The sequence below is a fragment of the Coregonus lavaretus genome, assembly GCF_964263955.1.
Source record: "Coregonus lavaretus genome assembly, chromosome: 25".
NCBI lineage: Eukaryota > Metazoa > Chordata > Actinopteri > Salmoniformes > Salmonidae > Coregonus > Coregonus lavaretus.
Genome location: NC_140012.1, coordinates 6,442,891 through 6,469,009, shown reverse-complemented (window position 1 = coordinate 6,469,009; position 26,119 = coordinate 6,442,891). Strand labels below are relative to the sequence as shown.

Sequence of the window (26,119 nt, the reverse complement as noted above, 5' to 3'; positions counted from 1 at the left end):
TTAAGATATATGCACTTCTTAATTCCTCCGACGGCTGTCTCATACGCCATGGTGGAAAGAGAATAAATGAACATGTCTATGAATACAGAATTGGAGACTTATTTGAGACTGATCATACATTAATTTAAGAACAACTACAGTTGACAAATAACAACTGAGACCTGGGTGTGTTTTTAAGGGTGGGGAAATAGAAGCTTGTACCTTGTACTTCAGCTTTTGTCATTCCCGGGAAGGTTCCTACTCCTATTAACAGTTTTATATGTTTTACAATAACATCAATATTTAGTGTCTAGCCCTTATGTAGGCCTCAATGCCTTTTCTGGGTTAATGTCCTATGGATTCTATAGTTTCATCAGTATCATCTGTCCGTGACAATCATGTATGCTGAGGATTATGTCTGAGACCAACTGTCAACATTGACAACTAAAACGTTTCTAAAGCAGTCAGAAGAACGCTTCCACATGAATTAGCCTACAAACTGAAAAAAATATAATACATAAGTAATTTGAATTTCAAGTTTAGCAAATGCTTGGTTCAGACAATGAGCTAATTTGTGGCAGGTTTCTCTATCCAAAATGTGTCTTTAACCAAAAAATACTAGTCAGACATCACCACACTGGGGCAATTTGGAATCTGTCAACCATACAGTAATGCTGTGTCTAAATATTCTATCTGTCAACCAAGTTGTTAAGATGTGTTTAACAACAAATATTTAACAGTCAAGCATTTCTCAAGCATGTTCTTGCACAAAGTTTGGCTTTGTCATCCTGTTTTTCATTTACCACCTAACTCATATATATTTATTATCAGCTTTGACCTTAATGACGACTACACGGCAGAAACATTCACCAAAACATATGCCAGCAATCAGTCACTGACTGTTTTCACTCATCCTTTGTTTTCCATGTCTATGTTGAATTGGTTCTTCTATGGCTTATTCTGTAAAGCACTAAGATTTATAAAGACAAGTGTAACATGCGTCATTGGTGTTCATTCGTCATAGTAACCAGGGATTTCTGCTCGCCAATTATTTTCAGAGGAACAAAGCTGTATTGTAAGGGTAGCTTAGTGGTTAAGAGCGTTGTGCCAGTAACCGAAAGGTCGCTGGTTCTAATCCCCGAGCCAACTAGGTGAAAAATCTGTCTGTGCCCTTGAGCAAGGCACTTAACCCTAATTGCTCCTGTAAGTCGCTCTGGATAAGAGCGTCTGCTAAATGACAAAAATGTAAATGTAAGTAATCATAAGAACAATCATAGTATTAAGTCTGCACCATTTGAAACATTTTCTTCTATTGTTTTCCCAAACAAGGAAAAAATACAAATAAATATACTCTTAACTATGAACATATAATATACACATCCACTATCAAAGGAAAAACAGAAAGAAATGATTAACACTCATTTTTTATGCTTACATTCCTTTACAAAAGTGTACAGTCCCTAAGAATGAGACACTGAGGTATAAACTGGGCCTTGACAGACCGACCCCAATGCCCGCTGGGACACGGAGGTCAGAGGTCAGGCGATGATAACATGTCAGTTTCCCTCCCCAGTTCAGTCTGTTAGAGTGAGAATTGACAGAGGCCAGTGTATGCGTCTTTCTCTTTGCGTTCCCACACTGACTTACAGCATCAGACAGTGGTTGTTCTTGGAGACGGCGACACAGGAGAAGGGTGAGGGCTGGTGTGTCCGGGGAGCACAGGGCAAGCGTTTTAGTTTCGACCCTCTAGCATTAGATGCTGTTGCTTTAGCAGGTTAGCATATGGTACTGGTAGAGATTATGCTAACCTGCTGAAGCATTTCGGTTGGGTGGAAAAGGAGAGTGACAATGGCTACTAGGGACATGAGCGCCACAGTGGTGATGGTGAGGAGAAAGGATGTCACAGTTTCAGCATTTATTTCTTCCCTCTCCCCTCTTGTCTTTTCCACCTCTATACTTCCTAGCTGCATGCCTTGTTACATTGTAATCCCTTTTCCTGTGAATCCCTATTATTATTCCACAGTGTAGATCTTGTGTTTAGGTGCATGTTGAGCAATAGAACACTGGTGCCCTACTGCCTCATGGCTTTAAAAGGGGCAGTGAGGGATACTGACAGAACACATACCTGTCCAGTAAGAAGCACCTAGAGGTTCATGAACCCACTCTGAACACAGGAGAACTGAAGCTGCATGGGTATTAATCAAAATGGCTCACTGACAGGTTCGACCTCTTAGTGGGTAAAACTTCAACACAAAAGACAAAAGGGATTACCTTTTTACATAGCTGCTCCACAATGAGGATATGAAGAGAGCCACACAGCTTTCACCTGCATATGTTGCTACCAAATTCCCTCCCACCACAAAACAGATATCATTCTTTGATGATATGGGTACATGGAAAGAAAAATTACTGCTCTGTACAGTTTTAAATTAAATAACTTCTTGTGTTTTGAATGGTGTTGTCGGGAGGTTGGCTGAGCAGACAGGAAAATAATATGGTAAAGGGGATGGGTCTTGACATATGACAATGACAGGGACAATGTAATAGGTGGGAGGGAGCTTCTTGGTGTCAGGGAGCGGGCGGGAGCTGCACCCCCAGCAGCTCGTAGGCGAAGATGTTCCAGAAGATGGCAAAAAGAAGGAACGTGATGAAGGAGAAGACGATGACCCACCAGGAGCACTGCTTCTGCAGGCTCTCCTCATAGCTGCGCAGGATGAGCAGGCCCATGCTGATGCCTACCACCGCCCCCGATAGGTGGGCCATGAAGCTGGGCTGGGGCCCTGAAGAGGGCAAGGGTGGGGAGAAGCGCAGCCACACGGCACGGCCCACCTCCGAACTCACTGAAATGGAAAGGAGAGGAGGAAGTTTTAATCTCCTCCTCCATTATGGGGGTGCCACAGGGTTCAATTCTCGGGCCGACTCTATTCTCTGTCTATATCAATTTACATTTACATTTACGTCATTTAGGGGGGGGCGGGGGGGGGTAGAAGGATGACTTTATCCTATCCCAGGTATTCCTTAAAGAGGTGGGGTTTCAAATGTCTCCGGAAGGTGGTGAGTGACTCACCACCTTCCGGATGATGTCGCTCTTGCTGCTGGTGACTCTCAGATCCACCTCTACGCAGACGACACCATTTTATATACATCTGGTCCTTCATTGGACACTGTGTTAACAAACCTCCAAACGAGCTTCAATGCCATACAACACTCCTTCTGTAGCCTCCAATTGCTCTTAAAATGCTAGTAAAACTAAATGCATGCTCTTCAATCGAACGCTGCTTGCACCCACCCGCCCGACTAGAATCACTACTCTCGGCGGGTCTGACTTAGAATATGTGGACAACTACAAATACCTAGGTGTCTGGTTAGACCGTAAACTCTCCTTCCAGACTCACATTAAGCATCTCCAATCCAAAGTTAAATCTGGAATCGGCTTCCTATTTCACAACAAAGCCTCCTTCACTCATGCTGCTAAACATGCCCTCGTGACTATCCCACCGATCCTTGACTTCGGCGATGTCATTTACAAAATAGCCTCCAACACTCTACTCAGCAAATTGGATGTTGTCTATCACAGTGCCATCCGTTTTGTCACCAAAGCCCCATATACTACCCACCTGTACGCTCTCGTTGGCTGGCCCTCACTACATATTCGTTGCCAAACCCACTGGCTCCAGGTCATCTATAAATCACTGCTAGGCAACTCCCCGCCTTATCTTAGCTCGTTGGTCACCATAGCAACACCCACCCGTAGTATGCACTCCAGCAGGTATATCTCACTGGTCATCCCCAAAGCCAACACCTCCTTTGGCCGCCATTCCTTCCAATTCTCTGCTGCCAATGACTGGAACGAACTGCAAAAATCTCTGAAGCTGGAGACTCTTATCTCCCTCACTAACTTTAAGCATCAGTTGTCAGAGCAGCTTACTGATCACTGCACATGTACACAGCCCATCTGTAATTAGCCCACCCAACTACCTCATCCCCATATTTTTATTTATTTTGCTCATTTGCACCCCAGTATCTCTATTTGCACATCATCTTCTGCACATCTATTGCTCCAGTGTTAATACTAAATTGTAATTATTTTGCACTATGGCCTATTTATTGCCTTACCTCCATAACTTACTACATTTGCACACACTGTATATAGATTTTCTATTTTTCTATTGTGTTATTGACTGTATGTTTTTGTTTACCCCATATGTAACTCTGTGTTGTTGTTTTTATCGCACTGCTTTGCTTTATCTTGGCCAGGTCGCAGTTGTAAATGAGAACTTGTTCTCAACTGGCCTACCTGGTTAAATAAAGGTTAAATAAATACATTTTAAAAAGGCTACTGAACAGTGGGAGAGATGCAGGCCCAATACACGGTCGAACAGTAGGCCACAGAGACTTTGATATATGAAAATGTACATTTGTGACTTGTGTACTAACTTTCCAGTTTTCCTTACTGTAATATATTGTGTTGTGTTTGTGTATTTGTGTGCTGACATCACAAAACAAATTTCCATGTAAATGGACAATAAAGTATATTGTATCAATATCAGTGGAAATGTGGGATTTGGCAGATAGGTTTATGGTTTTGAGTACAGTTCAGTAGAAGGCAAAAGCAAGGGTGCAGATTACATAAGAGTTACACTTCTGGCCAAGACTAGGGCTTTGCTAAGGCTATGTTAACGGATAGGGTTATGGCTAAGGATAGACTAGGCTGAGGTATGGTCAGACGAGGGACAGATGGAGGGGACATACAGTGCCTTGCAAAAGTATTCATCCCCCTTGGCGTTTTTCCTATTTTGTTGCATTACAACCTGTAATTTAAATTGATTTTTATTTGGATTTCATGTAATGGACATACACAAAATAGTCCAAATTGGTGAAGTGAAATGAAAATAATAATAATAATAATTTCTAAAAGATAAATAACTAAAAAGTGGTGCGTGCATATGTATTCACCCCCTTTGCTATGAAGCCCCTAAATAAGATCTGGTGCAACCAATTACCTTCAGAAGTCAGATAATTACTTAAATAAAGTCCACATGTGCGCAATCTAAGTGTCACATGAACTGTCACATGATCTCAGTATATATACACCTGTTCTGAAAGGCCCAAGAGTCTGCAACACCACTAAGCAAGGGGCACCACCAAGCAAGCGGCACCATGAAGACCAAGGAGCTCTCCAAACAGGTCAGGGACAAAGTTGTGGAGAAGTACAGATCAGGGTTGGGTTATAAAAAAATATCCGAAACATTGAACATCCCACGGAGCACCATTAAATCATTATTAATAAATGGAAAGAATATGGCACCACAACAAACCTGCCAAGAGAGGGCCGCCCACCAAAACTCACAGACCAGGCAAGGAGGGCATTAATCAGAGAGGCAACAAAGAGACCAAAAGTAATCCTGAAGGAGCTGCAAAGCTCCACAGCGGAGATTGGAGTATCTGTCCACAGGACCACTTTAAACCGTACACTCCACAGAGCTGGGCTTTACGGAAGAGTGGCCAGAAAAAGCCATTGCTTAAAGAAAAAAATAAGCAAACACGTTTGGTGTTTGCCAAAAGTCATGTGGGAGACTCCCCAAACATATGGAAGAAGGTACTCTGGTCAGATGAGACTAAAATTGAGGTTTTTGGCCATCAAGGAAAACGCTATGTCTGGCGCAAACCCAACACCTCTCATCACCCCGAGAACACCATCCCCACAGTGAAGCATGGTGGTGGCAGCATCATGCTGTGGGGATGTTAGACTGGCAACCTAGTCAGAATTGAAGGAATGATGGATGGCGCTAAATACAGGGAAATTCTTGAGGGAAACCTGTTTCATTCTTCCAGAGATTTGAGACTGGGACGGAGGTTCACCTTCCAACAGGACAATGACCCTAAGCATACTGCTAAAGGAACACTTGAGTGGTTTAAGGGGAAACATTTAAATGTCTTGGAATGGCCTAGTCAAAGCCAAGACCTCAATCCAATTGAGAATCTCTGGTATGACTTAAAGATTGCTGTACACCAGCGGAACCCATCCAACTTGAAGGACTGGAGAAGTTTTGCCTTGATGAATGGGCAAAAATCCCAGTGGCTAGATGTGCCAAGCTTATAGCTACATACCCCAAGAGACTTGCAGCTGTAATTGCTGCAAAAGGTGGCTCTACAAAGTATTGACTTTGGGGGGGGTGAATAGTTATGCACGCTCAAGTTTTTTTTTTCTTATTTCTTGTTTGTTTCACCCCCAAACATATTTTGCATCTTCAAAGTGGTAGGCATGTTGTGTAAATGAAAATGATACAAACCCCCCAAAAACCCATTTTAATTCCAGGTTGTAAGGCAACCAAATAGGAAAAATGCCAAGGGGGGTGAATACTTTCGCAAGCCACTGTATTGAACACTAACGAAAGCCGTAGTGAATTGGCCCGCATGTGGGGAAAAGTTGCTGCCATACAGCATGAGTAACATCGTCTGAACAAAATACAACATATCCAATTTGCAACCCGAGGGCCACTCATTCCTCCCCATTAACGACTGCACTTGAACAATTCTCAACTAATTTTAGGAGGCCAATAAATCCCACTCACGTTATAATTACCTCGCAATTCAATTATACTGTGAGCAGGTGTGTGGACAAAGTTAAGGGGTGTTATACACATACCTCCTAACTGTTTAGTTAAAAAGGAAAGTCTTCAATGGAGCATACCACCTCACACCAATTATGTCAGAATGCAGCTATGACCATAACACCAATGGCTCTCTTGAGAATGAATATAGTGTGTCTATGGAATGGATATAGCATGAAACTTACTGCACACCAGCGCCAGAATCATGCGGAGGAGCTTGTATGGACACCGCATGCCAGCCCAGTTCTGCAACACAGAGCGAAAGAGGCAAGTCAAACACAAACACTCAGTTCCAAAGATCTGCATATTTACAGATTACACAGTATCTCCACCATCTCTGTATTATGTCAGGAATGTGTGTAGACCACAGAGCGATCAGAAATCAATTTCCATACAGGCAGGATGAGGTCTACTAGACAGAGAAATAATTATACACCTGGCTAGTCTCCATTCGGTGGTTTCACCTCGCTGACGATCTATTAATCAGGGTTAAGATACCTTAACAGAGGATGAGAACGGCCCAATAAAAAAACCCTGTGTTCCTCCTGGGATAAAACAAAAAGCTTCTGCCTCACAATAACGTATTTATTCCCCAGGATGAAGAATTGCACCAATCACATCCCTCTTCATGTCCTCTGGGTCCTGGGAGAAACGGAGGGAGCAGCAGTGTTTTTCGCCATGCAGAGGAAGCCAGGCAGGCAGAGCTGAGCGCCATGCAAGATTAAAGATACTAAAGAAAGTCAATAAAGTGGAGTCCTATAAACATGACTCTGCTCATATGATTAATATCTCTGTGGGACGGCAGGGCCTCATAAAAGTGCAGTAATATCACTAATAAATTATGAGTGTCAGAGTAGCGGGAGGTCAACCAAGCTGCATTAATAAGGAAGGGGGTTTGTTTTACATGACTGTGCTCTCATGGAGAGAAGTGTATTTCCCTCATTTTGACTGTCTCAATACCAAGCTTAGGGATTTGAGTGAAGCTGTACCTCCACAGAGACAAGGGGATACTAGGGTGCTTGTAGTACAGTTTTCTGAAAGCTGAATACTTTTCTTTGGCATTTCTAAATATGTCAAAGACCCTGTCAGCTCCGAAAAGAAGTGTCTGTTTTTAGATGTCTTCATTCTTATGAGCAATGCTAATCTCATTTTATCCTATTATTGTCTTTAGCTTGTCACTTTTTTACACTCGGTACAGACAGATCGACATTATTATTATACACTCTCCTTGAAAGAGTTGTATTCTGCTTCACACACTTTCTGCTTCACACACTATTCTGACATTTCACATTCTTAAAATAAAAGTGGTGATCCTAACTGACCTAAGACAGGGAATTATTTTACTAGGATTAAATGTCAGTAATTGTGAAAAACTGAGTTTAAATGTATTCGGCTAAGGTGTATGTAAACTTCCGACTTCAACTGTACTATAGAATTCTATAGAATTCTGCAGTAAACTGTAGAATCCTATACTCCACACTGTAGTATTCCTCGATCGTGTAGTGCTTACTATAGACTTTTGTAGTATACTGGAGAATAATATACTACATACTGTAGTATCCCCTGAATGTGGCGATACTAGTGGAACAGATCTAAGAAGTCATTTTGGTGTGCTCTTGTTAATGTGTGTTATCTGTCAAACAAGCAAACCTAATCCTCCAAGCTTTAATAAACTTTGCTTGTTCTTTATATCTGCCTCTGTACTGTTTCCCTTTAATGGACCTGTGTCTAAAGTTTAGACGTTACAATTGTAATAAACATTTTATACTTTTGCTAAGGTGTTGTCTGGTCCGTTGCATTGCTCAGAACTGTTGACCCAACAATAGGTGGCCTGCTACGAACCTGTGTGTCTTATGTTCTGGTTGAGGTGTTCCCCTAATTAAACAGTAACTGGCGTAGCCTGGTAGTTGTGCCATTTTAGCTAACCCTAATTAGGATCCCCATTAGCCTACGCCAATGGCGACAGCTGGTCTTACTGGGTTCCGACACATAACGAAAAATACATTACAGTCAAAAGACTTTACAATTGACATACATTTAAAAACGTTAACATGTACTGTGTGTGCATCTATCAGTTACACATCTCAGTACATACACACAACAAGTAGGTAACATGGGGGAGAGGCGTTGTGCTGTGAGGTGTTGCTTTATTTGTTTTTTGAAACCAGGTTCACTTGCGCTATATAAGATGGAAGGGAGTTCCATGCACTCATGGCTCAGTTTAATACTGTATGTTTCCTTGAATTTGTTCTGGACCTGGGGACTGTGAAAAGGTGGCATGTCTTGTGGGATTAGTGTGTGTGTCAGTGCTGTGTTTAAGTTGACTAGGCAAACAATTTGGAATTTCCAACACATTGTTTCTTATAAAAACAAGAAGTGACACAGTCAGTCTTTCCTCAACTCTTAGCCAAGAGAGACTGGCAAGCATAGTATTAATATTAGCCCTCTGATTACATTGAAGAGCAAGACGTGGTGCTCTGTTCTGGACCAGCTGCAGCTAACTAGGTCTTTCTTTGCAGCACTTGACCATATGCGTGGACAATAATCAAGATAAGTTACAACTAGAGCCTGCAGGACTTGCTTTCTGGAGTGTGGTGTCAAAAAAGCAGAGCATCTCTTTATTACGGACATACCTCTCCCCATCTTTACAACCATTGAATCTATATGTTTTGACCATGACAGTCTACAATCTAAAGGTAACACCAAGTAATTTTGTCTCCTGAACTTGTTCAACAGCCATTCATTACCTGATTCAGCTAAGGTCATAAGTTGAATGCACCAATTTGTATGTTGCTCTGGATAAGAGCGTCTGCTAAATGACGTACATGTAAATGTCTAGATTTTAGGGAAGGATTTGTACCAAATACAATGCTCTTAGTTTTAGAGACGTTCAGGATCAGTATATTACTGGCCACCCATTCCAAAACAGACTGCAACTCTTTGTTAAGGGTTTCAGTGACTTCATTAGCTGTGGTTGCTGATGCGTATATGGTTGAATCATCAGCATACATGGACACACATGCTTTGTATAATGCCAGTGGCAGGTCATTGGTAAAAATAGAAAAGAGTAGAGGGCCTAGAGAGCTGCGCTATGGTACACCACACTTTACATGTTTGACGTTGAGAAGCTTCCATTAAAGAAAACCCTCTGAGTTCAATTAGATAGATAGCTCTGAATCAACAATATGGTTGAAAAACCATAACACATACGTTCTCAACAACAGGTTATGGTCAATAATATCAAAGGCTGCACTGAAATCTAACAGTACAGCTCCCACAATCTTATCAATTTTTTTTCAACCAATCAGTCATTTGTGTCAGTGCAGTACATGTTGAGTGCCCTTCTCTATAAGCATGCTGAAAGTCTGTTGTTAATTTGTTTACAGAGAAGTAGCATTGTATTTGGGCCTGAGGACAAAGACTTTCCTCTAGGCTCAGATTAAAGATGTGACAGATAGGAGTGGGTATAGAGTCAGCTACCATCCTCAGTAGCTTTCCATCTATGTTGTCAATGCCAGGAGGTTTGTCATTATTGATCGATAACAATGCTTTTCTTTCATAATTCATTATTTTTTTATATATACAGTGGGGAGAACAAGTATTTGATACACTGCCTATTTTGCAGGTTTTCCTACTTACAAAGCATGTAGAGGTCTATAATTTTTATCATAGGTACACTTCAACTGTGAGAGACGGAATCTAAAACAAAAATCCAGAAAATCACATTGTATGATTTTTAAGTAATTAATTTGCATTTTATTGCATGACATAAGTATTTGATACATCAGAAAAGCAGAACTTAATATTTGGTACAGAAACCTTTGTTTGCAATTACAGAGATAATACGTTTCCTGTAGGTCTTGACCAGGTGTGCACAGACTGCACCAGGGATTTTGGCCCACTCCTCCATACAGACCTTCTCCAGATCCTTCAGGTTTCGGGGCTGTCGCTGGGCAATAGAGACTTTCAGCTCCCTCCAAAGATTTTCTATTGGGTTCAGGTCTGGAGACTGGCTAGGCCACTCCAGGACCTTGAGATACTTCTTACGGAACCACTCCTTAGTTGACCTGGCTGTGTGTTTCGGGTCGTTGTCATGCTGGAAGACCCAGCCACGACCCATCTTCAATGCTCTTACTGAGGGAAGGAGGTTGTTGGCCAAGATCTCGCGATACATGGCCCCATCCATCCTCCCCTCAATACGGTGCAGTCTTCCAGTCCCCTTTGCAGAAAAGCATCCCCAAAGAATGATGTTTCCACCTCCATGCTTCACGGTTGGGATGGTGTTCTTGAGGTTGTACTCATCCTTCTTCTTCCTCCAAACACGGCGAGTGGAGTTTAGACCAAAAAGCTTTATTTTTGTCTCATCAGACCACATGACCTTCTCCCATTCCTCCTCTGGATCATCCAGATGGTAATTGGCAAACTTCAGACGGGCCTGGACATGCGCTGGCTTGAGCAGCGGGACCTTGCGTGCGCTGCAGGATTTTAATCCATGACGGCGTAGTGTGTTACTAATGGTTTTCTTTGAGACTGTGGTCCCAGCTCTCTTCAGGACATTGACCAGGTCCTGCCGTGTAGTTCTGGGCTGATCCCTCACCTTCCTCATGATCATTGATGCCCCACGAGGTGAGAACTTGCATGGAGCCCCAGACCGAGGGTGATTGACCGTCATCTTGAACTTCTTCCATTTTCTAATAATTGCGCCAACAGTTGTTGCCTTCTCACCAAGCTGCTTGCCTATTGTCCTGTAGCCCATCCCAGCCTTGTGCAGGTCTACAATTTTATCCCTGATGTCCTTACACAGCTCTCTGGTCTTGGCCATTGTGGAGAGGTTGGAGTCTGTTTGATTGAGTGTGTGGACAGGTGTCTTTTATACAGGTAACGAGTTCAAACAGGTGCAGTTAATACAGGTAATGAGTGGAGAACAGGAGGGCTTCTTAAAGAAAAACTAACAGGTCTGTGAGAGCCGGAATTCTTACTGGTTGGTAGGTGATCAAATACTTATGTCATGCAATAAAATGCAAATTAATTACTTAAAAATCATACAACGTGAATTTCTGGATTTTTGTTTTAGATTCCGTCTCTCACAGTTGAAGTGTACATATGATAAAAATTACAGACCTCTGCATGCTTTGTAAGTAGGAAAACCTGCAAAATCGGCAGTGTATCAAATACTTGTTCTCCCCACTGTATGAGTACGATGGCTCACAGTTCGTGGTTGGCATTTCCTGCCTAAGTTTGCCCACTTTGCCAATGAAGTAACCATTCAAATAATTTGCAACATCACATTGTTTTGTGATGAATAAGCCATCCGATTTGATGAAAGATGGAGTTGAATTTGTCTTTCTGCCCATAATTTCATTGAAAGTACTCCAACGTTTTTTTGTGATCTTGGCTTCGTAATGCAGTTTCTTCTTCAACTAGTCATGTCCGCAAAACACTAGTGAATACTAAAGTAATGTCAGCAAAAAACACTACAGTGAACACTACAGTAAAGTCTGCAAAAACAACTACAGTAAATACTAAAGTATACTACAGTCATGTCTGCAGTGCTTGACTTGGGATGAAAGAAGTCGGTCCATTAAACTTTGTTCACTGAAATTCAATGACATTATGCTATAGAGACCTCTGATTATTCACTGTTAAGGGTTCATACACATTTTCCATGACTTCTCCATTACTTTGAACAACATTTTCATGACTATTATTATAGCCTACATGAAAAAGTAACCATTATTGACACTGGAAGGCTGCTGTGTCTGATCCCATGTAGGCCTACCATCTCCTGCCGTTGTGCCCTTGATCAAGGCACTTAACTCCCCACAAAGTAGAACTGCACTGTTAGTCACATGTGGTCAACATGTGGTCAACCCTCCATCTGGAGAGCTCCTGGGTGTGCAGGCTTAGCTTTTGATTCAGCCCTGAAACACCCAAGTCTGCTTATCAAGGTCCTGTCGAGCAGCTGATGTTTAGGCTACAATGTGGTTAGACCAGGGCTTGAACAAAAGCCTGCACACCCAATAGCTGGAAGATGGTTGCCACCGTTGATATAAAATATTGCAACATAGCCAAATACTTTTGTCTTTGTATTCAAATGAATAAGGTGGGCATTAATATGGAATTGGTCCCCCCTTTGCTGCTATAACAGCCTCCACTCTTCTGGGAAGGCTTTCCTCTAGATGTTGGAACTTTGCAGCGGGGACATGCTTCCATTCAGCCACAAGAGCATTCGTGAGTCAGGCACTGATGTTGGGCGATTAGGCCTGGCTCGCAGTCTGCGTTCCAATTCATCCCAAAGGTGTTCTGTTGCCACAAAGTTGGAAGCGCAGAATCATCTAGAATGTCATTGTATGTGTGTTAAGATGTGTGTTAAGATTTCCCTTCACTGGAACTAAGGGGCCTAGCCCCTTAGCGTGACCCTGGACAACACCCTGTCGTTCTCCGCTAACATCAAGGCGGTGACCCGATCCTGTAGGTTCATGCACTACAACATTCGGAGAGTACGACCCTGCCTTACACAGGAAGCGGCACAGGTCCTAATCCAGGCACTTGTCATCTCCCGTCTGGATTACTGCAACTCGCTGTTGGCTGGGCTCCCTGTCTGTGCCATTAAACCCCTACAACTCATCCAGAATGCCGCAGCCCGTCTGGTGTTCAACCTTCCCAAGTTCTCTCACGTCACCCTGCTCCTCCGCACACTCCACTGGCTTCCAGTTGAAGCTCGCATCTGCTACAAGACCATGGTGCTTGCCTACGGAGCTGTGAGGGGAACGGCACCTCCGTACCTTCAGGCTCTGATCAGTCCCTACACCCAAACGAGGGCATTGCGTTCATCCACCTCTGGCCGCTGGCCCCCCTACCTCTGCGGAAGCACAGTTCCCGCTCAGCCCAGTCAAAACTGTTCGCTGCTCTGGCACCCCAATGGTGGAACAAGCTCCCTCACGATGCCAGGACAGCGGAGTCACTCATCACCTTCCGGAGACACTTGAAACCCCACCTCTTTAAGGAATACCTGGGATAGGATAAAGTACTTCCTTCTACCCCCCCTTACCCCACCCCAAAGAAAAAAAATATATATATTATTGTAAAGTGGTTATCCCACTGGCTATAAGGTGAATGCACCAATTTGTAAGTCGCTCTGGATAAGAGCGTCTGCTAAATGACGTAAATGTAATGTAAAATGTAGCCCAAACCATGAAAGCGTGATTCATCACTCCAGAGAACCCATTTCCACTTGGCTAGTTAGTCTGTTGTCTGTCATTATTTCATGCCTGCTGAAATGTCACGCTCTCTCTCCTCGGGCAATGGCACCTCGCACACAAGCACAAACAGACCCCCACTGAAGGGTCATTCTGATAATGGCGGATATGATGATTTTTAAGTGATTGTTAATGTTTAAAAGTGTGCCTTCATGAATTACATTAACAAAAACTATGAAGCTAATTCCATGACCTTACAAACCCTCATTTGACAACTTGGAACAGCACATGTTGCGCATTCGGTTTGGCGCATTTTCAATCTGCACAATATCGAACAGCCTACTGTCACGCACAGATTCACAGACTAGCGGCAAATAAACTTGAACTAAGCGGAATCAGGAAATGAATGCCCACTCTCCATTGCTATTCAATGCAGATCCTGCCTTCATCCGCTTTGAGCAACCTTTTTTTGCCTCCGTGTGTGAATCTGGGCCGGTGATAGGCTACTTTGTTTTATAGTGGAGCCGGTATGCTGGTAAGGCGCTCCGGACAGCTCCGGCCCAAGTCAAGCAACGCATGTCCGCAAAAACACTACAGTGAATACTATAGTATTCCCCTTAAATCACTCAAGTGTTGCTTTAGCAATATGCTTAGGGTCATTGTCCTGCTGGAAGATGAACCTCCGTCCCAAATCTCTGGAAGACTGAAACAGGTTTCCCTCAAGAATTTCCCTGTATTTAGCACCATCCATCATTCCTTCAATTCTGACCAGTTTCCCAGTCCCTGCTGATGAAAAACATCCCCACAGCATGATGCTGCCACCACCATGCTTCACTGTGGGGATGGTGTTCTCGGGGTGATGAGAGGTGTTGGGTTTGCGCCAGACATAGCGTTTTCCTTGATGGCCAAAAAGCTCAATTTTAGTCTTATCTGACCAGAGTACCTTCTTCCATATGTTAGGGGAGTCTCCCACATGACAAATGTGTTTGCTTATTTATTTCTTTAAGCAATGGCTTTTTTCTGGCCACTCTTCCGTAAAGCCCAGCTCTGTGGAGTGTACGGCTTAAAGTGGTCCTATGGACAGATACTCCAATCTCCACTGTGGAACAGCTCCTTCAGGGTTATCTTTGGTATCTTTGTTGCCTCTCTGATTAATGCCCTCCTTGCTTGGTCCGTGAGTTTTGGTGGGCGTCCTTCTCTTGGCAGGTTTGTTGTGGTGCCATATTCTTTCCATTTTTTAATAATGGATTTAAATGGTGCTCCGTGAGATGTTCAAAGTTTCTGATATTTTTTATAACCCAATCCTGATCTGTACTTCTCCACAACTTTGTCCCTGACCTGTTTGGAGAGCTCCTTGGTCTTCATGGTGCCGCTTGCTTGGTGGTGCCCCTTGCTTAGTGGTGTTGCAGACTCTGGGGCCTTTCAGAACAGGTGTATATATACTGAGATCATGTGACAGATCATGTGACACATATTGCACACAGGTAGACTTTATTTAACTAATTATGTGACTTCTGAAGGTAATTGGTTGCACCAGATCTTATTTAGGGGCTTCATAGCAAAGGGGGTGAATACATATGCACACACCACTTTTCCATTATTGATTTTTTTGATTTTTTTGAAACAAGTTATTTTTTAAATTTCACTTCACCAATTTGGACTATTTTGTGTATGTCCATAACATGAAATCCCAATAAAAATCAATTTAAAATACAGGTTGTAATGCAACAAAATGGGAAAAACGCCATGAATACTTTTGCAAGGCACTGTAAATATAGCAATACTGCAGTATTTAGACCATTGCTTACTATAGTATTTTTCCCCCATGTGGGCACACACAATGGGGTGAATAACATGGAAAGTTTCTCACTTTAACTTTGGATGAGTAGATAAAAAAAAGTTTTATAATATATAAGAGCAACATACATAAAAAGTAAATGCTGTTTATGGTTTCCCGAGGGAAGACTAATTCAACCAGGGGAGGTGCAGATTTCTTGTTCAGTCTGAACTTTAATGAAGAGGCATTTGGACAATTTAACAGGAAATTAGCTAGATAATTTTGATGGCCTTGACAGCTTGAGTCAAAACCTCAGTTTAATCGTCTCATCTACATAACTGATAAAAGCTTTTGGACAGACAGATGAGGTCTACTTGGGTAAAAGGACTTCAGCCCCCTGAGACACAAACGAGACAACTCAGCCAAACATTTTGAGAACATCAGAAAAACCAACAAAAATCAAGAGAACGAGATGTAATAAACAGTCACTTCACATTGGGCACAGATGTCAGTGCAACGCCTATTCCACGTAGGTTCAACCAGTGTGTGCCCAGTGGGTTAGTTTGCCGGGAGAAGGGACCAAAGTTTAAACTCTTTGCTCTGAGGCTGCTGATGCATTTTGAGTTGGACCTTTGCCCGTAGTGAAGGCCTACTCTACTTAGAGTGATTCATCAGGTCTTACACAGCCTTGAATCCTCTGACAGAATGTGCTGAGACATCACACATCCAGACCCACTGATTCTGACTTTCACACACACACAGTGATCACACATTTTATGTTTTCTGTTGCAGGGACATTTGGCAGACCAGTCACCCAGGGAGTACTGAGGAACAGATTGACTTTAATATTCCCATATGCATCGAATTTGGCACTAAATAGAGAGGAGATAAGAATACATTACAAAGGAAAACAATGAATAACAGATTAAGGGTGGAATAAAAACAACCTTGGCTGGGAGAGTAATAGTGGAGAGTAGCTAAGGTGTTCTCAAGTCAAGTCAATAGTCGATGCACCCACTGCAGAGGGCCTTTCTGACAAGCTGTGATCATGGGGGTTCTGGAATATTTCATGGCACTTATCCAAAAAAGTGCTTCTTAGTCAGTTATAAAAAGTCCTTCTCATCATATTGATAGGAACCACAGGAGGCTGCTGAGGGGAGCACAGCGAAAACGGGATGGCATCAAATACATGGAAACCATGCATTTGATGTATTCCACTCAAGCCATTACAACGAGCCCGTGCTCCCCAATTAAAGTGCCATCAACCTCCTGTGATAAGGACCCACTCTCTGTGTGCACTCACGGGCATGCAACACTTAGTAAAACTCATCGCTCCCATTGAAGATCCCACTCACACCTGCAGAGCTTCAGGATGACGGCAAGCACAGTGGTCTTTCTAAACACATTAAAACAGGTGGATGTGTGGAGGAGCTCTCTCCAAGGGGATGGCTCTGACATTTTGTCTCCATTGATACCGCTATCAAGTGTAACAATGGAGGCGATGATGATGGCGGTTACCATGACGACGTTGGCCAGGTGCGCCGAGCACAGAGCATAGACCCCCCCGGAGCCCCCCACCACTGGAGCGCGCATGTCTGTGATGGACACCGTCAGGGAACCTGAAGAGAGAGAGAGATGGAGAGAGAGAAAGAGGGGGAGGAGAGGAGACAGAGAAAGAGATATGGCGGGAGAGAGAAGACGTTCAGAAAGAGAGAACGCATGAGTGAAAGAGGAACATGTCCGGGGAAAAAGAAAGAGAGGGAGGGTTAGGTTACTCATCATCAAACAGCAGTTTCAGTCACCTTTCTTCCAACATCCCCCAGAACCCAAAATAACACACCCTGTCTGTCTGTCTGGTGTGAGTTGACTTGCCCTCTTTACATCTGTACACCGACACACTTTGCTTTTCTCTTCTGTGCTGCTGTGCACATGCTTACACTGTAGCGCAGGTCCCAGCACAACTACCTGGCCCATAAACTAGAACAGTCACATTAACATTTTATGACTATGGTCTGTTCTGTTTATCTTATATACTTAAGACACATATTAACCTCATGGGGCCGCTACAAAGACCATAACCTACACATATCACATAGAGCCCATAAGAGGAGGGTTTCTTTATGATGTCGTTGTGCTATAATGCTATGATACTATGATGTCCTCTTGATCCCATGCAGATTATACTGACACTTTGAGCATTGGCTTTTGATACATTCTCGGTCACAAATGACTGAAAGTGTTATAGAAATAAGATAGAGTCCAATTGAATTAGATTTGTAATTTGTTTAGGATGCTCAAGAAAACTGTCAATGAATGCCGTACACCAATGAATTCCCTTATACAAAGTTTAATATGACAACAAATGCCTAGTATGACTACTCTGGAAGATAACTGTAATTAGGTTCCCAAAATAGACATGCTACACAGACCAATCAGCTGGATGACTTCAGCAATTCCATATAAGACGGTCTGTATTCATGAGAAAAGTCTAATCAGAAATATGCATAGCATGGCTATGGGCCAATTCCTCTGCCTAGACTGAACGTAAAATGATTGGTTAATTGAAGGTGGTTCTGACACTGGCAAACTAAATGATGGGGCAAACAGTGTGGCCAGAGAGAGACTGGCGTTGAACATTTAAGTGTCTCTAGGGTTGAACTATATTCACATGTAATTATATGGGTAGCAGGTACTGTCTAGTTGTGCAGAAACAAATTGTCACAGCATTTACAGCAGGAATATTGATGAAAACCTCCCTTCACTAATTATTGTCTCAAATCACACAGTAAAACTTAAGTGCTTTGTCGCAAATGTGTTTTCAAGTCAAACTGTGCAAGCCATAAAGATATAGCAATCATTCTACGTGTCACAGTGTGTCCTCACTGTTGTTCTACTGACCCGCCAATGCAATCACCATGTAAATACAGTTTTAGTGACACTCGCTACGAAGTAGGAAATTATCTTAAGCAGTAAATCACAGTGACAGCTGCTCACAAGGACACCATCAGCCATCGCTAATTATGCAAATGAGCAGATAAAAAAGGGCTGATAAAACAAGTTACTTTTTAATCACAGCAGGGGTGTGCCAGCGTTCTGATCGCAGATCTATAATGTATGTTCCATTGGTATTCTGTGTGCGTGTGCACGCGCAGAGAGACCAGAGAGTTAACAGCTCCTTAAAGAGCGCCCTGTCAAGCCTTTGGTGGTGATCATCATCAGATGACAGATGGTAATCGGAGTGTGGTTCCTGAGTCATTTATCCCCCCTCTCCCCGACACTCACACGTCTGTTACATAGATTTATGGAAGATACGACGCTTGATGAAGTGGGTGCTGCAGCTCAAGACTTGTAAAGATCCATGGTGCCTCATTGTTAGTGGTTCCAAGAAATTGCAATTACACACTGAGTGGCATATGTGCTCTCTGATCTCTTCAACGTCAAGAAAAAACAGAATTGGAGCAACTTTCACACAGACTATGGTGACCAGATTTAGAAAATAAAAATCTGGGGGGAAAAAATCAAAATCTATAGTGTGAAACTACAACTACACATTTTCGCTTTTGTCCTTTCAAAACAGTGCTATTAATTATTATACAGAAATGGATTCCCCCTCCACATTTATTTCCACATTTTGTTACGTTACAGCCTTATTCAATCTACACACAATACCCCATAATGACAAAGCAAAAACATAAAAAAATAAACAACGGAAATATGACATTTACATAAGTATTCAGACCCCTTACTCAGTACTTTGTTGAAGCACCTTTGGCAGTGATTACAGCCTTGAGTCTTCTTGGGTAGGACGCTACAGGCTTGGCACACCTGTATTTGGGGAGTTTTTCCCCCATTCTTCTCTGCAGATCCTCTCAAGTTCTGTCAGGTTGGATGAGGAGCGTCACTGCACAGCTATTTTCAGGTCTCTCCAGAGATGTTAGATCGGGTTCAAGTCAGGGCTCTGGCTGGGCCACTCATTGAGACTTGTCCTGAAGCTACTCCTGCGTTGTCTTGGTTGTGTGCTTAGGGTTGTTGTCCTGTTGGAAGGTGAACCTTCACCCCAGTCTGAGGTCCTGAGCGCTCTGGAGCAGGTTTTCATAAAGGATATCTCTGTACTTTGCTCCGTGCATCTTTCACTCTATCCTGACTAGTAACCCAGTACCTGCCGCTGAAAAACATCCCCACAGCATGACGCTGCCACCACCATGCTTTACCGTAGGGATGGTGCCAGGTTTTCCTCCAGACGTGACGCTTGGCATTCAGGCCAAAGAGTTCAATCTTGGTTTCATCAGACCAGAGAATCTTCTTTGTCATGGTCTGAGAGTCCTTTAGGTGCCTTTTGGCAAACTCTAAGTTGGCTGTCATGTGCCTTTTACTGAGGAGTGGCTTTCGTCTGGCCACTCTACCATAAAGGCCTGATTGGTGGAGTGCTGCAGAGATGGGAGAACCTTCCAGAAGGACAACTATCTCCACAGTCGAACTCTGGAGCTCTGTCAGAGTGACCATCGGGTTATAGGTCACCTCCATGACCAAGGCCCTCCCCCGATTGCTCAGTTTGGCCAGGCGGCCAGCTCTAGGAAGAGTCTTGGTGGTTCCAAACTTCTTCCATTTAAGAATGATGGAGGCAACTGTGTTCTTCGGGACCTTCAATGCTGCAGAAATGTTTTGGTACCCTTCCCCAGATCTGTGCCTCGACACAATCCTGTCTCGGAGGCTTGGTTTTTGATTGGCTTGGTTTTTGCTCTGACTGTCAACTTGGGACCATATATAGACAGGTGTGTGCCTTTCCAAATCATGTCCAATCAATTTAAATTACCATAGGTGGACTCCAATCAAGTTGTAGAAACATCTCAATTATGATAAATGGAAACAGGATGCACCTCCGCTCAATTTCGAGTCTCATAGCAAAGGGTCTGAATACGTATGTAAATAAGGTATTTCTGTTTTCTATTTTTAATACATTTGCAAACATTTCTAAAAACCTGTTTTCGCTTTGTCATTATGGGGTATTGTGTGTAGATTGATGAGGATTATTATTTTTTTAATCCATTTTTAGAATAAGGCCGTAACGTTACAAAATGTGGAAAAAGGGAAGGGGTCTGAATACCTAACGTGTTTGACTATTGAAATATCAGCTGCGATTTAACTTCAGAGTTACTTTTTTCTTTCTGATTGCTAATCGGGGACATTTCCGGGGAAGGCTCTAGCCGGGGACAGGCCAACAAAATCGGGGACTGTTCACGGAAATCAGGGACGTCTGGTCACCTTAACACAGACTACTCTGATGTTTTTAGGTCTTCCTCAAAGCCTAAAAAATATGAAGTCAATGTGGTTCAATTATTACTCCAATACAGAATGTATTGAATGTGGAGATATCTCTCCATAGACTGTTTCTCCCCCCCACAATTTCCAGTTGAGACTAGCTGTAAGTGAAGCTTTGATGCTTATTTGAACTGCAAAAGTGAATTCACAGAACAAATGCATGAGTTTCCATGAAACACAGCACGAGAGCCGTCTTCACGTTGTAATGCAGCCAAACTGGCATGCTGTCATAACACAGTTTTTATTTATTTCTTTGTATTTATTTATTTCACCTTTATTTAACCAGGTAAGCCAGTTGAGAACAAGTTATCATTTACAACTGCGACCTGGCCAAGATAAAGCAAAGCAGTGCGATAAAAACAACAACCACACAGAGTTACATATGGGATAAACACAACATAAAGTCAAAAATACAACAGAAAATATATATACAGTGTGTGCGAATGTAGTAAGGCAATAAATGGGACATAGTGCAAAATAGTTACAATTTCGTATTAACACTGGAATGATAGATGTGCAAAAGATGATGTGCAAATAGAGATAATGGGGTGCAAATTAGCAAAATAAATAGCAATATGGGGATGAGGTAGTTGGATGGGCTAATTACAGATGGGCTGTGTACAGGTGCAGTGATCGGTAAGCTGCTCTGTCAACTGACGCCTAAAGTTAGTGAGGGAGATGAGTCTTCAGCTTCAGAGATTTTTGCAGTTTGTTCCAGTCATTGGCAGCAGAGAACTGGAAGGAATGGCAGCCAAAGGAGGTGTTGGCTTTGGGGATGACCAGTGAGATATACCTGCTGGAGCGCAGACTATGGGTGGGTGTTGCTATGGTGACCAACGAGCTAAGATAAGGCGGGGAGTTGCCTAGTAGTGATTTATAGATTACCTGGAGCCAGTGGGTTTGGCGACGAATATGTAGTGAGGGCCAGACAACAAGAGCGTACAGGTGGGTAGTATATGGGGCTTTGGTGACATAACGGATGGCACTGTGATAGACTACATCCAATTTGCTGAGTAGAGTGTTGGAGGCTATTTTGTAAATGACATCGCCGAAGTCAAGGATCGGTAGGATAGTCCGTTTTAAGAGGGCATGTTTGGCAGCATGAGTGAAGGAGGCTTGTTGCGAAATAGGAAGCTGATTCTAGATATAACTTTTGATTGGAGATGCTTAATGTGAGTCTGGAAGGAGAGTTTACAGTCTAACCAGACACCTAGGTATTTGTAGTTGTCCACATACTCTAGGTCAGACCCGCCGAGAGTAGTGATTCTAGTTGGGTGGGCGGGTGCAAGCAGCGTTCGGTTGAAGAGCATGCATTTAGTTTTACTAGTGTTTAAGAGCAGTTGGAGGCTACGGAAGGAGTGTTGTATGGCGTTGAAGCTCGTTTGGAGGTTTGTTAACACAGTGTCCAATGAAGGGCCAGATGTATACAAAATGGTGTCTTCCGCATAGAGGTGGATCCGAGCGTCACCAGCAGCAAGAGCAACATCATTGATATACACAGAGAATAGAGTCGGCCCGAGAATTGAACCCTGTGGCACCCCCATAGAGACTGCCAAAGGTCCAGACAACAGGCCCTCCGATTTGACACATTGAACTCTATCTGAGAAGTTGTTGGTGAACCAGGCGAGGCAGTCATTTGAGAAACCAAGGCTATTTAGTCTGCCAATAAGAATGCGGTGGTTGACAGAGTCGAAAGCCTTGGCCAGGTCGATGAAGACGGCTGCGCAGTACTGTCTTTTATCGATCGCGGTTATAATATCGTTTAGGACCTTGAGCATGGCTGAGGTGCACCCATGACCAGCTCGGAAACCGGATTGCATAGTGGAGAAGGTACGGTGGGATTCGAAATGGTCGGTGATCTGTTTGTTAACTTGGCTTTCAAAAATTTTCGAAAGGCAGGGCAGGATGGATATAGGTCTGTAACAGTTTGGATCTAGAGTGTCACCCCCTTTGAAGAGGGGGATGACAGCGGCAGCTTTCCAATCTCTGGGGATCTCAGACGTTACGAAAGAGAGGTTGAACAGGCTAGTAATAGGGGTTGCGACAATTTCGGCGGCTAATTTTAGAAAGAAAGGGTCCAGATTGTCTAGCCCAGCTGATTTGTAGGGGTCCAGATTTGGGCAAGTTGCAGCGGAGGGTGCAGAGCTGTTGGCCGGGGTAGGGGTAGCCAGGTGGAAAGCATGGCCAGCCGTAGCAAAATGCTTGTTGAAATTCTCGATTATTGTAGATTTATCGGTGGTGACAGTGTTTCCTAGCCTCCGTGCAGTGGGAAGTTGGGAGGAGTTCCTCTTATTCTCCATGGACTGTACAGTGTCCCAAAACTTTTCGGAGTTAGTGCTACAGGATGCACATTTCTGTTTGAAAAAGCTAGCCTTTGCTTTCCTAACTGATTGTGTATATTGGTTCCTGACTTCCCTGAAAAATGGCATATCACGGGGGCTGTTTGATGCTAATGCAGTACGCCACAGGATGTTTTTGTGCTGGTCAAGGGCAGTCAAGTCTGAGGAGAACCAGGGGCTATATCTGTTCTTAGTTCAGATTTAAGATTGAGAGGAAAGCACTTTTAAAGAACAACCAGGCATCCTCTACTGATGGAATGAGGTCAATATCCATCCAGGATACCCGGGCCAGGTCAATTAGAAAGGCCTGCTCGCTAAAGTGTTTTATGGAGTGTTTGACAGTGATGAGGGGTGGTCGTTTGACCGCGGACCCATTACGGACGCAGGAAATAAGGCAGTGATCGCTGAGATCCTGGTTGAAGACAGCGGAGGTGTATTTAGAGGGTAAATTTGTCAGGATGATATCTATGAGGGTGCCCATGTTTACAGATTTTGGGTTGTACCTGGTAGGTTCCTTGATAATTTGTGTGAGATTGAGGGCATCTAGTTTAGATTGTAGGACGGCCGGGGTGTTAAGCATATCCCAGTTTAGGTCACCAAGCAGTACGAACTCTGAGGATAGATGAGGGGCAATCAATTCACATATGGTGTCCAGGGCACAGCTGGGGGCAGAGGGGGGTCTGTAGCAAGCGGCAACAGTGAGAGACTTATTTCTGGAAAGGTGGATTTTTAGAAGTAGAAGCTCAAACTGTTTGGGCACAGACCTGGATAGTATGATAGAGCTCTGTAGGCTATCTCTACTGTAGATTGCAACCCCACCCCCTTTGGCAGTTCTATCGAGACGGAAAATGTTGTAGTTGGGGATGGACATTTCTGAATTTTTGGTGGCCTTCCTAAGCCAGGATTCAGACACTGCTAGAACATCAGGGTTGGCGGAGTGTGCTAACGCAGTGAATAACTCAAACTTAGGGAGGAGGCTTCGGCTGTTAATGTGCAAAAAACCAAGGCTTTTACGGTTACAGAAGTCAACAAATGATAACGCCTGGGGAGTAGGAGTGATACTGCGGGCTACAGGGCCTGGGTTAACCTCTACATCACCAGAGGAACAGAGGAGGAGTAGAATAAGGATACAGCTAAAGGCTTTAAGAACTGGTCTTCTAGTGCATTGGGTACAGAGAAAAAAAGGGGCAGATTTCCGGGCATTGTAGAATAGATTCAGGGCATTATGTACAGACAAGGATATGGAAGGATATGAGTACAGTGGAGGTAAACCTAAGCGTTGGGTAACGATGAAAGAGATAGCATCACTGGAGGCACCGATTGAGTCGGTCTCCGCGTGTATGGGGGTTGGGACAAGGAGCTGTCTAAGGCAGGTTGAGCTGGGCTGGGGGCTCTAGAGTGAAATAGTACAATAAAAAATAACCGAAACAGCAATAAGCCAGGCATATTGACATGGGAGAGAGGCATAAAGCAATCACAGGTGTTATTCGAGAGAGCTAAGACAACAGCTGGTAATGGCGACAAAGTTTGGGCTGAGGCTAAACATAAACAGGATGCGGTACCGTATAAAGGAACAGTCCAGCAGGCATCAGCTGTATAGTTGAATTATCATAAGGTCCGGTGAACAGCAATAGGAGAGTTCGGAGGTAGTTTGGGGGCTGCTACAGCACTGGTGAGCAAGAGGCCCGGCTTGCGTGTGCTAGCGGGCCGGTGCTAGCAAATGGATCTTCGTGGTCGACATCGTAACGGGAAGCCTGTTGAAACCACATCAGGCAATTTAGTCGGCAAACCAGTCGTGTTGGATCAGCGGGGCTCCGTGTCAACACTAGGAGGTCCCATCCGGTTGACAGAGAGGTAGAGATGGGCCTGGCTCGAGGCTACCTCAAGGCTAACTGGTGCTTGCTAAGGGGCAATGGTAATTAGCTAACGACAACAGCCATTTGGTTGCAGCTAGCTGGTTGCGATGATCCGGCGCTAGGGTCCAGTGATTCCGGCAGAAAATCCGATATGCTCTGGGTCGATAGCATGCTGTGCAGACTGGCCGACAAATTGTCCAGGCTAGAGCTGGCTGGTGGGTAGTACAGGCCACGGACAATGGTGAACACGCTAACAGTGGCTAATAGCAAGTAGCCATTCGGTTGCAGCTAGACTAGTTTCAGCTTAAGGTTCTTGATAAAAGTTATAAAGAAATAATAGAATCCTTTCCACGTTGGGTGAGGCGGGTTGCAGGAAAGTATATTTAGTTAAACAATGAAAAGTAAAACTGAGAAATATATACAAAATAGACAAAAAACATTAAAAAACTGTCTATTTACACAAGGACACAGAAAAAAACACGACAGCACTGCTACGCCATCTTTTAGCGGTAGAGCAGCCACAACGCTACAGCTACATCCCAGTAAGCACCAGACACTAGTCGCTGACGGGACACTCCATCTGTAGTTAAGTGGGGGGAGCAGGGAGGGAGGGAGCCCAAAGACCCACGGGCTGAGAGGAAGGGGAAGCAAAGGAGTCCGTGGGGATGACATAAGTGTTTTACACGGCTCCCTCTTCCTGCTAGTACAGCTCTGGTTAAAGGGCTTCGGATATGAATATTAACCAGAGCCTGTCATCTGGGCTCTCCTGCTTACAGGGAATTGGAGATTTATGGATAACTCACTCAGCAGGAGCCCAGACGTGAGGTCTCAGATTATTTATTTATGTGTGGAGTTGGCAGTTTACCGTTCATGCGCAGATTTATTTGTTGGGCCGATTTTCGAAGCATCATCAAGTTTACCCACCCGCTCTTTGTGTTTGTGTGTGTGTGTGTGTGTGTGTGTGTGTGTGCAGTATGTGTTTACAGTATGTATCACCTTGTTATGTATAGAATGTGCATTTTTACATTATATACTC

At 43.6% G+C, this 26,119-nt stretch overlaps 1 protein-coding gene across 1 annotated transcript in view; it reads right to left on the bottom strand.

The window, feature by feature from the left end:
- Positions 1–2,547: 2,547 nt before the first annotated feature.
- The window catches only part of LOC311100956 (rhomboid-related protein 1-like), a gene marked incomplete at both ends in the record, with an annotated part of 59,770 nt that continues 36,198 nt past the window's right edge, over positions 2,548–26,119 (bottom strand). Inside the window, 3 exons of the mRNA XM_084141939.1 lie at positions 2,548–2,819; positions 6,779–6,839; positions 17,088–17,188. Coding sequence (XP_083998065.1) covers positions 2,548–2,819; positions 6,779–6,839; positions 17,088–17,188 — 434 coding nt within the window. The remainder of the gene's footprint in view (positions 2,820–6,778; positions 6,840–17,087; positions 17,189–26,119) is intronic.